Here is a 12337-nt window from a genome sequence, read left to right as displayed (position 1 = left end):
TCTGAAGGATCATGTGACTCTGAAGACTGTTGTAATGAAGCTGAATATTCATCTCTAAAATCACTGGAATAAATGATTAAACTAAATTATAAACTACTTTTGAACAGTTATTTTACAATCTGTACTGTATTTTTGATGAGATAATGAATTTAAAAATCATACTGCTCCCAAACTTTTGACGTGTGTGTATATTTTGTGTGTGTATTTTGTGTTAGAATTGTTTGGTAAAAGATTAGCATTTCCAATTCTATCAGCTTTCCTTAAATATTTCGAGACAAGCATGTTGATAGTTGACTTTACACCCAAGAAGATCGGAATCGGAATCGGTTTTATCGGAATCGGAATCGGTTTTATTGCCAAGTGTGCTTCACACACACAAGGAATTTGTTTTGGCTACAGAAGCTTCCAGTGTACATAAAGTGACATGTGACAACACAAAATAATCTGAAAAAATAAAATAATAATAATAAAAAATGATGAACATTAAACAGATGCGGTTAGTGAAGAAACCTGGATGTTGAGTTGTATGTACAGATTGTTATAAATATGCGGGTTACAAGGTGCTGTGTACAAGTGCGAATGTAGAAAGTATTGCATTGTATATTGATATAAGGTGCTGTGTACAAGTGCGTATGAGAAAGTATTGCACATATTTATTGCACAGTAGGGGAATATTTAACTGTTCATAAGGTAGACAGCCTGAGGAAAGAAACTTTTCCTGTGTCTGGCTGTTTTTGTGCTCGGTGCTCTGAAGCGCCGACCAGACGGTAACAGTTCGAACAGGTAGTGTGCTGGGTGTGAGGCGTCCAGAGTGATTTTGCAAGCCCTTTTACTCACTCTGGAAGAGTACAGTTCTTGAAGTGTAGGAAGGGTTGTGCCAGTGATTCGTTCAGCAGTCCGGACTATTCGCTGTAGTCTACGGAGGTCAGTTTTGGCAGCTGAGCCGAACCAGACGGTGATTGAAGTGCAGATTGTAAGTAAATATCAGCCTCGGAGTGCTAGCCTCATTTAATGTAAGTGTTATATCACATAGTGATGTTCCTAGAATCTTATTTTTCAGTTTACATATTTAATATGTATTTTACCACATCATGTTACTTAATATTGTAAGCACAATAGTTCTTTTGTATTGTAAAATTGCGCAATTTTGAATGTCCCTTAAAAGAAGTTCCTGAAAATGGGAATTTTGGTTGCAGTTTCATTATTAGTCATTTGTCATATGGAGTGGCATGTTTTGCATCACAAGTCTGGAAGTTTGGATACGGCTTACCTCTGATAAGCAATGACAAACATGCTTTGTCCTGATGTGTGCATATAATTTAATCATCGGTTATGGCTTTAGGGACTTTTTGAAAGATCTCTTCATTAAATATTTTGTGTTTCAAATAAACTCATGTGCTGTACACTATCTAGTGTCTATTTACATTTTGTTGTGTCCATGTACTGCCACATACTTCAATGTAGGCTCCTTGACAGCAGATTTTGTTTTTAATGAACAGCTGGGAATTTTTCCAGCTTGACTGAAATCTTATCGGGTGGTGAAAATGATTCAAATGATGTCTGGTCCTTCTGGTACTTCTGGTATCCCTTTAGCCCCTCTGTAAGATAAATTAGGATTGAATCTAGAAAATATGTGCGGTTTATTCTTAGTAGTGTTAGCTGAGACGTGTTGCTATTATCATAGATGTTTAGGGATCTGTGCAAGCCCCCAACCCTATGTATTTAGCTTCAGTGCTAAAATTATTTGTGCTAAGATCCTGAATGAGACTTCACACAATGTTTTCTACCTGATGCATGATAAAATGAGAAAAAATTGATTGGCAATAAAGGTTTAATACTTAATTGGTGGAAAACATTCCTGAAGAAATGGGTAGAAGTTAGCTAATAACTAAACCCTGTGATATAAATACACACACACACAGAGAGAGAGAGAGAGAGAGAGAGAGAGAGAGACTCACCGGCCACTTTATTAGGTACACCTGTCTGACTGCTTGTTAACTTAAATTTCTAATCAGCCAATGGCAGCAACACAATGCATTTAGGCATGTACACTCTCAGGTATAAAGGTATAGGAGCTGTCATTGGGGCAGTACTTTTTTAAAAGTTACATATTACCCAAAGAGTCCACTGTGGTACCTAAAAAAATTAAATACAAATTTAAAAAAGGTAATGTTTTGCAATATTTTGCTTGAATTTAATTGTATTATCTTTCAATTTCTAAATTTGTTTGGTGACTAAAATAGCAAGAAGGTCGCTGGTTTGAGCCTCGGCTGGGTCAGTTGGCCTTTCTGTGTGGAGTCTGCATGTTCACCCGGCGTTCGCGTGGGTTTCCTCCGGGTGCTCCGGTTTCAAGTCCAAAGTGATGCGGTACAGGTGAATTGGGTAAGCTAAAATTGTTCGTAGTGTATGTGTGTGTGAATGAGTGTGTATGGATGTTTCCCAGGGATGGGTTGCAGCTGGAAGGGCATCCGCTGAGTAAAATATATGCTGGATAAGTTGGCGGTTCATTCCGCTGTGGCGACTCCTGAAATATATATATTTCTGTTTAATGGAAAGAAGATAATTTCAACACATTTCTAAGCATAATACTTTTAAAAACTACATTTTTAGTATATGATTTCTTTTTTATTTGCCATAATGACGATAAATAATATTAATATTTTACTCTAAAGTTTCAAGGTACTAGTGTTCAGCTTAAAGTGACATTTCAAGACTTAACTATAGGCAAATTAGGTTATCTAGGCAAGTTATTGTAATTCTTTGTATGTATGTAATTCTTTGTCATTGTATAATGATGTTTTTTTCTGTAGATAATCAAAAAAATATTGCTTAAGGGGGCTAATAATATTAACATTAAAATAGTTTTTAAAAATTAAAAAGCACGTTTGTTCTGGTCAAAATAAAACAAATGAGATTTTCTCCAGAAGAAAAAATATTATAGGAAATACTATGAAAAATTTCTTGCAATGTTAAACACAGGGGCGTAGCAACCTTGGGGGGAGGGGGGATCCGTCCCCCTCACTTTTAGAGACAGACCATTTAGAAACAGGTGATTAATAATTATATGAACATATGATCTCATACAGCCGTCCCCCCACTTTTAAAATGTCCGCTACACCCCTGGTTAAAACATCACATGGGAAAAAAAAAAAAATCGCAGGAGACATTTTTTGACTTTAACCGTGATATGATTGTAGGTATCGGTATTGTAGATATTGGGAGTTTCATGCCCTCCATCTCTAGGATTTCACGTGGAATCATAATTACCACAGACACCGAACAAGCAAGACTATTAACAAGCTGATTTTGAACATTTAAAACTGGAAATGTACAGAAAACTACAAAAAGTGGCAGATTTAACACAGAGTCGATGTTGTGCTGAATATTAGCCATCTGACAAAGTGGTAGAATAGATTTACTTTTTATATAGGCTACTTATGTGCAGAATGTCAATTACAGGAATGCTATTTATCATGACATTTTTATTTGTATCTGAGAATCACTGCTTATTCCATGGAACTTCTATAAAAATATGTCTTCTGAGTAATTGCCTTTAGGTTTTTTAATTAAACACAAATAAACATTTGGAATTTCATGCAAGTCTGTTCACATGTTTAGGTGGCGTCACATGACTTATTCAAAACGGGAAGGACTTTAGGCGTGGGTCCAAAGGTTACTTTCTGTTTCAGCTTTGTTCAAGTGTATAAAAATGCACTGTGTGTTTACACTGTCACGCCATAACGTTTCTTCCACTAGACCGAATCATGGAGGAGAGCTTTCCTTTTCATTACTCTTTATGGGAATACCTGTTTTCTTGGGTGGGATTGTTATTTTTCCTGCTGGATATAGTAATGGACATCTTGACTGTTGTGTCGCTTTATCAGGAGGAGAATTATGTGTCTATGGGGCTGATGATCTTTTTTCTACTGGGCTCCTCAGTGTTATTACAGGTATTCAGTTGGATCTGGTACTCTGATTCTCTGGATGAGCTTGAAACTGAGGTGGAGAAATTTGCAAAGGAAAAAAAATTGATGAAACCATTCCACTTTCTGCAGCTTGGGGTCTACCTCAGGTATGTGACAGATCAGTTACACCTGTTTTGAAAAAAGAAGCACACTGTTTCTTATTTCTTAAAAAATATATATTCCTGAACAAGAATTCTTGGAAAGATTTGCAAAATACTTAAGATTGGCTATATGCACAGCTAGTGTTTTTCAACCAACGATAAACTTACGGTGAAAGGTTTATGTGACTATTTTCAATTTCATAAAGTTCCTTTTACAGCATCAATGTTCTAATGTAATTCAAATGCAATCCATTAAATAGATATTTGTTTAGTTGTTCAAGCCTTAAACAAAATGAAAACGTCAGAAGCAGCAGGCTAGCTCCAAAACTCAATTGAAAATACTGGGGTAAAATAAATATCCATATTTTAAAGACATGGCATAGAAAAATGGAATTTAATGTGGTGTTTCTTGTCCGGTCTAATACCCACTTTAAATCGGATCTCAGTCACACAATGAAGATCACTGATTTTTAAAGAAATCAGATCTTAATGTGGTGATTGATGGCGTGAATTAAGCGATTAAGCTGGCTGACTGAAAATTGTCTGTGTGCATATAGCCCATAGTAGTAGAATAATCTGTGTACATCTGAATCTAAAAATAATTTAGAGTTAACTTAAATACTTTCATGCAAATTCTATTAAAACTTGAAGGTCATGCATTTAAATGTAATTAAAGTTTCTCAGGGTAGATTAAAAAGTGTTCAAATATCTTAAATCTACAAAAATATTGTGTTGTAGGTCTTAAATCTTTTTTAAACGGGTCTTAATTTTCAATTGTTCATGTATAGCTACCCAATCTGGTCATTAACACAATCATCAACAACCCAACTTTAAACCTTTTATTTACAAATAGCATTTAGTTACCTTCCTTATAGCAACATTTGTTTAAATGTTCCCCCTTTTTTTTACTGCTGAGAATACTGACCTGACCTATAAATTTTTTATTATTAAATTACTATGAAATGTATTAAATTATAATCATTTTTGATTGGGCAAGTGAAGATCTTTTCCAACTGGCATATAAAAAAGTCCTTAGCATTTAGCCCTATATATGTAAATTTAATTCATAATGGTCTTAAAATGTGTTAAGTCTTAAATTTAACTTGGTGAGACCTGCAGAAACCCTGTTTCTGTACATTTAAAATATATTTATGTTACATATAATATGGAATAACACTGCAGATAAAATGAATCAAGTATTTTACACACCCACAATTTTAAAAATAAACTAATAATAGTAATAGTTTGACATTATTAGTTTAAAAAGTCCAGAAAGTACACTCATTTTAATGGATTTAAATGGCATCACTGTTGGCTGTTGTAAAGTCTTCAAATGTATACAACTGTCTTGTGTTCACAGGTATACTGGGCTGATGGAGATCTCTACAACGCATTTTTTTCGTCAGACTAATACTTTCACCGAGGGTGTAACTGTGTACCTCAGCCATGATCTTCAGATGCTTCGTCTATTTGAGGCGTTTGCTGAAAGTGCTCCACAGCTCATACTCATGATGACTTTAATTCTACAAAGAGGAGAGTTGGAGATTTTAACAGGTCTGTTTCAAATCCAGATCTTTTTTTCATTAACATTATATTTCCTATAAGTGGTTGCAGGTTTATTCTTATCAAATAATTCCAAACTTTAAGGGTTCTATCATAGACCCCTGCAATACGACACCGGACACGTAGGCCATGATTTGTTATTATTTTCAGACCAGTCATTATCAGATTTTGTGTCACGTTGTTTAAATAACAAATCCATTTGCACCAACTTGTGGACTGATGGCTGGTCTGAAAAGTAGGTGTGTTAAGTTGCAGTTGGCTCATTGCTATTTCGAGGCAACTGAAGAAGACCAACTAAAAGCTGGTCTAAATTCATTCATTCATTTTCTTTTCGGCTTAGTCCCTTTATTAATCCGGGGTCGCCACAGCGGAATGAACCGCCAACTTATCCAGCACATGTTTTATGCAGTGGATGCCCTTCCAGCCGCAACCCATCTCTGGGATACATCCACACACAGTCACTCACACTCATACACTACGGACAATTTAGCCTACCCAATTCACCTGTACGACATGTCTTTGGACTTGTGGGGGAAACCGGAGCACCTGGAGGAAACCCATGCGAACACAGGGAGAACATGCAAACTCCACACAGAAACGCCAACTGACCCAGCCGAGGCTCGAACCACGACCTTCTTGCTGTGAGGCGACAGCACTACCTACTGCGCCATTATTTAAAGAGCGTGTTAGTGCACCTATGTCGGTCCAAAAGATGCGCACACATTGCTTAATATGCACAGGATGTACAGCAATACACCAATATATTTACATATGAAAAATAATGAAGTATTAAATCGCTACAAAAATATGATTTAATATTCAAATTTAATATTTAATTTTTAGCCATCAGTTTGATTATTGGATTTAATTTCTCAAGTTATCTACAACCTGGATTAACTACTATCCTTGTTCCTCAAGTGTTTACACTCAGATTAAAATTTTCTAAAGACTGTTGGAAACCAGCAGCCATTGACATCCACAGACATCTAAAAATACTATGGAGGTCAATGACTGCTGCTTCATTCTGTACCTATATGTTCAGCAGAAGAAGGGAAGTCCGATAGGTTTGGATCAGGTAGAGGCTGAGTAAATGATGACAGAAAATAAATGATCTCTTTAAATGCTTTACTTGTAAATTCAAAAGAAGGACCCACTTGCTTGTGTGATATTGTTAATAACCTGCAATTGTCTTTTCGTCTCAGGTTTAAAACTCCTCTCATCAGTGGCCTCAATTGCCAGTACCGTTGCCATGTATCACCGCAGCATGCGTGCTTTTCTTGAAGACAAACGCAAGATGAGCTGGACCTCGACTGCTTTCTACTTCCTGTGGAACTTTCTGCTGATGATTCCCCGTGTGGCCGCTCTGGCTCTCTTCTGCAGTGTATTCCCGTGCTACATCGTTGCTCATTTTCTATCTTTGTGGATGGTGCTGGTTTTGGTGGCCTGGAGCCAGAAAACAGATCTAATGAAAAGTCATTGGGAATGGCTTTACAGAGCTACTGTTGGACTCATCTGGTATTTCAGCTGGTTTAACGTGTCGGAAGGAAGTATCAAATTAAAGAGTGTCGTTTATTATAGTCTCATGGGTTTGGACACGATTATGCTGCTGGGTTTCTGGTGCTGGAAAGTGGTTGAGTGTGCAGACGGTTGGATTATGTTAAATCCTTATATAGTGGTTCCAACACTACTGGGTTTGTATGTAATTGGAATTGTAGTGGAAATAATATACTACAAATGGTTTCATCCTAACTGTGACAAAAAGAAAATATCTGAACCCAGTAAACAAACACCAATACTTGTCAAAGCAGACTCAGCACGCTATCGCAGTACGACAGACTTTGCAGTCTTTGAAGAGTTGCCTGCAATTCCAGACGAAGGTCCTGCTCAACCTGTCACTGGAGCTGTCAAGAGAAGCAGGACTTTAGCTGCTAATTTCTTCTAGTTAAACATTTTTATTCCCCTTCACACATCTTTCCAACATCCCTCATCCTTTTCCCAAATCTATAATAATTTATTACACAGAAAATACCTTTATTTATTATTATTTTTTTTACAAAAACATTTTGCTAAAAAGTATTTTAGATTATTTAAACATGATGGTCCCACCTTTTTGTGTCTTTAAATACCATGTACTTGCATTAAAAGAGATGAACTATTAGATAGAGGGTACTTATGTTGTTTTGCAAAACTTTTTGCTGTTGTTGTTTAGATATGATATGGGGTCTGTTTCGGCGATGCAGTGGAACAGTAGGTAGTGCTGTCACCTCACAGCAAGAAAGTCGCTGGTTCGAGCCTCGGCTGGGTCAGTTGGCGTTTCTGTGTGGAGTTTGCATGTTCTCCCTGCGTTCGGTGGGGTTTCCTTCGGGTGCTCCGGTTTCCCCCACAGTCCAAAGACATGCGGTACAGGTGAACTGGGTAGGCCAAATTGTCCATAGTATATGTGTGTATGTAATTCCCAGTGATGGGTTGCAGCTGGAAGGGCATCCGCTGCATAAAACAAATGCTGGATAAGGTGGCGGTTCATTCCGCTGTGGTGACCCCAGATTAATAAAGGGACTAAGCCAAAAAGAAAATGAATGAATGAATAGGGCCCGTTTCAGAAAGGAGGTTAAGTGAAACCCTGAAATGAGAGAAACTCTGGATTTTCCGTTTCAAAATGGCAGGTTTGTTAAACTTGAGAAAGCAGGGTAAGTTAAGCCTGTTTCTGAAAGAGAGGTAACTTTAACTCAGAGTCAGTTACCGTAGTAACTTTGTGAACCTAACCTGGTCAGGAGCAGGTTTTATTCTCTAAACTCAGAGTTTCTGTCGATCTCCTCCCCTTTTTTAAAGACGAAGTGGCATTTCTCGCCTTAGCCTTATGCTTCCATCCATCTATTTTAAGTGAAGTTTCACAAACTAATTTCGAGAGGAGCACATGATATGATTGACTGCAGCTGGCCACCCATCTACATTCATTAGTTAGCCAATCAGATTAATCCCAACTCACTATAAGTAGCCTAGCTAGAACTACTCTCTTATCTTTGTTTCCCGAAGAAACCCCCCATCCACCCCTTCTCCTCCTTTCCTCCTTTACCACGGGGAGCTCTCGAGAACCACCTGATATTGTACTCCCCTCACATGCTCTATGGACCAGGCGGGAGCCCTGGGCTCAACTATCTCCGAGCTCAGGGTTCTCTCCTGGGACAGCATGCCAAACCTGCTAACAGTTGTCAAACAATATCTAAGTGTGAACTCTTGAATGCTCCTTTTGGAGATGCGCATAAAAATGATTGATGGAAAGTCATGATGCACGTAACTTTTGAAAATAGGCATAAAACCCAATGCGCATAACTGAGTAGGATAAACATTTATTCAATAGAAAAGATGTGCATTATCTACGATGTAAACACTTTTACTGAACAAATTACAGTATGTGCATTAAAAAAAAGGTTTGTTATAAGAGACGGTGATGAAAATATGTGTGAATGGACAAACCAGCAGGCCGAGCATACTGTAACACATCTGAAATGTTGTTTTGGTCATTCATTCTAAAACGCCTTAACCATTTCAGTATTAATGTATATTATATTATTAATGACCTCTAGAGCGTCTGGAGCTTGTCAAGAGCGTCTTTTCTCCGCATCTCATGGCTTCAAACACCCCCACGCATTCATTGTGTGTCAGCATTGTCTTCTGAGGCGCAAGAACAGGTTATTCGGGCTAAAATTGGGTTACACGTAGCCGGGCTAGATCTGGTCTATACTTCACCTAGCCGGTGAAATGACGGCTATTGCTTGCTGGGATCTGTGCTCCATTGATAATGCCTTTTTATAGTCACGGTGTGCGCGCTTAACTCTGAGTTGGTCTACTCAAAGTTGATTGACCTGACTCAGATCCGCTATTCTGAAACTGAAAACTTTTTAATCTCTGTAAATCAACTCGGAGTTCAAGTTTAAACTCCGAGTTGGTTGAACCTCCTTACTGAAACAGGTCCATGGTTAGTGTTAGGAACAGATTTGGAGAATTATGTGTATTTGCGTCAGCAGTAGTTACAGATGTATTCCAGATCTTGAGCCAAGTGTGCCATTGTCAAAACCTCAAACACAATAAACATTTTACATACAAATCCAGATTTTGGACCTCTCATTGTCCAGCTGTATGATCATGTGTTGTAACTGAGAGAAAGTTCACAGTTTGAGCTAACACAGCTTTGTCAAAAGCATGTTTGTCACATTCAGGGATAACATTAATCTTTTTTTTCCCAACACTCAACTAAAAACAGTATATTTTCAAAAGTTGTCAAAATAAATTTTTCAATGCATAACACCCCAATAAATTGATGCTCGCACTTTGCGCTGCCGCTTTGGATTGTAAACTCTGCCTATTTTATTTTGATTGGCTGTCTCAATCATTTTAACATTGGCTGTTCATAAGCTGAGGCAAACCAGCCCTAAAAATTTAGTTTTTAAAGCAATTTAATAGTCCTATCATTCTAAAAGTAAAGCTTTAGAATTATTAACAACACTTAACAATAACTGGTTTTGTATCAACAATACTAAGTATTTCTACAAAAATAGTTTAACTAGAATATGGAGGTAACGTTTACCTCCCCTTATGATAACACTGCACAAAAGCTTATATTGTGTATTTCTGTCTGATTCTTAATAGAACTGTCAATAAATAAATAAATCGCATAACAATGTCATGAAAAATATCAAGGCAAGGCAAGTTTATTTATATAGCACATTTCATACACAATGGTAGTTCAATTTGCTTTACATAAACAGGAATAAAAGAAACAAAGAATAAAATTATTAAAAACAGATAAAAACATATTAAAATATGTTAAACAGATTTTAAAAGAATGAAAAAGAAAAGAAAGACATAATAGTGCAATCTGTTTAGTTGTGCTACGTCAGTGCTCATTCAGTAAAGGCACAGCTAAACAGATGTGCTTTCAGTCTTGATTTGAATGTACCTAATGTTGGAGCACATCTGATCATTTCTGGAAGCTGATTCCAGCAGTGGGTGGCGTAGTGGCTGAAGGCGGATTCACCCTGCTTTGACTGAGCGCTTGGAGTTTCTAATTTATTTGATCCTAAAGTTCTAAGTGATTTGTTGGGTTTGGGATTTATAGACCGGTAATAATACTTTAATATATATTCTGATTGTAACTGGGAGCCAGTGTAAAGATCTGAGGACACGCATGATGTGTTCTAATTTCCTGAGTAAATTTCCATTTTTGGGTGAACTATCGCTTCAAGTCCAGATGTTAAAACAAGCTTTCATGTTCTCGGGGGTATTAACAAAATATTTTGTAAATTTTAAGCATTTAAAACTGGGGTCGATGGTATTAGGTCTTGTTTGAGTAGATGCACTTGATAAAAAAGTAGGCAAACTGATTTTTAAGACCATGAGAATTGTCAAGCACTTAAAACAATAAACTTTCTAAACTGACAAGAAGTTTAGCTAGGAAACCAGTTGTCCGACTGTCTCAGGGCGTACTCACACTATGAACAGTTGCCTTGAACCAGGCTTAAGCGCTTGTCCCCCCTCGCGTCTCCCACTCATATTGCATTCACGAGCACGGCACGGTTCGGATAGCATAGTGTGAGTAGGCCCTAAGTCTCTGAGCTTTTGCATCTGAGACTTATATGCTGCAATGTACTTTATCCATTTATAACTCTTGGATTTATCTTTGAGTAATTGATGTTGTACATTTCTGAATTGTTTTTTTATTATTTGATTCTGTAATTGGCATGATACACTTTCATCTGGAAAATATAGTGTTAAGTTTTGATTCATTCTGAAATCTCCTGAAATCTTTTATTTCCAGTAGATTAAGTGGAGTCTGCGCTACCATTATGGTGTGATATGATTTTTTAGATTGTTTAGATTGTTGCATCTTGTTGATATACACTATGAACAGCAGCTACGCTAATTATCTTCTTTATTCTCCATTTCCACCTGGGGATACTCTTCCCGAGGCCCTCAGACTATGCAGAGTCACTGATTCGATCCAAGACCAACGACGAGATGATCCCAAGGTTTCCATATCCTGGACCAGGCCGTATCCTGAGCAGCTACTGTGATGGTCATGGAAGAGTGGAGAACATGAGACTTATTCCTGTGACGCTCCAGAGACAGACGAGTCTTCGCTGAGGCCAGCTTCCAGCCTCCGCCACTGAGACTGCAGCTCTGCACAAGACGTTTGGCCAGCAGAGAAATTAAAATGATCGTGCCCAACTGAATCTGGTTTCTCTCAAGGTTTTTTTCTTCACTTCCGCCATTAGTGAAGTTTTTTTTCCCTCTCCGCTGTCGCCACTGGCTTGCATGGTTCAGGATCTATAGAGCTGCGCATCGTTGGATTTGCTCTTCAGTGTTTGGACTCTCAGTAGTGATTATTAACCACACTGAACTGAGCTAAACTGAACTGAACTTAAACACTACAAACTGAGCTACACTGTTCCTATTTACTATTTACTATGACCTTTTATGTGAAGCTGCTTTGACACAATCTACATTGTATAAGCGCTCTACAAATAAAGGTGAATTGAATTGAATTGAATTGAAGGCACATTTGACTGTATGGAGCAGTTTGGCACAGCAGCATGAAGACCTTTTAATCATTAAATCACTTATATTAGCAAGTTGTATGGAAATTACTAAATTAACTACTCTTTTAGTACGAGTGAGCAGGAGGCAACCAGACTATTTGAGTATTAGTTA

At 37.5% G+C, this 12337-nt stretch overlaps 1 protein-coding gene across 1 annotated transcript; it reads left to right on the top strand.

Moving 5' to 3' along the window:
* Positions 1-3591: 3591 nt before the first annotated feature.
* Positions 3592-9738, top strand: LOC130246770 (XK-related protein 8-like). The gene is made up of 3 exons (XM_056479901.1): positions 3592-4072; positions 5427-5620; positions 6832-9738. Exons 1-3 carry the CDS (start codon positions 3765-3767, stop codon positions 7569-7571), a joined length of 1242 nt encoding a protein of 413 aa, XP_056335876.1. The 5' UTR covers positions 3592-3764; the 3' UTR covers positions 7572-9738.
* Positions 9739-12337: the final 2599 nt, after the last annotated feature.

Source organism: Danio aesculapii, chromosome 19 (genome assembly GCF_903798145.1).
Source record: "Danio aesculapii chromosome 19, fDanAes4.1, whole genome shotgun sequence".
In the NCBI taxonomy this organism is placed as follows: Eukaryota; Metazoa; Chordata; class Actinopteri; order Cypriniformes; family Danionidae; genus Danio; species Danio aesculapii.
The sequence above is the reverse complement of the archived record's forward strand: the minus strand, read 5'-3'. Positions and strand labels throughout refer to the sequence as shown.

What these genes read in the sequence shown, in the direction of transcription:
- LOC130246770 (XM_056479901.1), top strand. Translation starts at nt 3,765, where the DNA reads ATGGAGGAGAGCTTTCCTTTTCATTACTCTTTATGGGAATACCTGTTT. An exon ending in CAGCTTGGGGTCTACCTCAG is followed by an intron (nt 4,073 to 5,426) that starts GTATGTGACAGA and finishes TTGTGTTCACAG; the next exon opens with GTATACTGGGCTGATGGAGA. An exon ending in AGAGTTGGAGATTTTAACAG is followed by an intron (nt 5,621 to 6,831) that starts GTCTGTTTCAAA and finishes TTTTCGTCTCAG; the next exon opens with GTTTAAAACTCCTCTCATCA.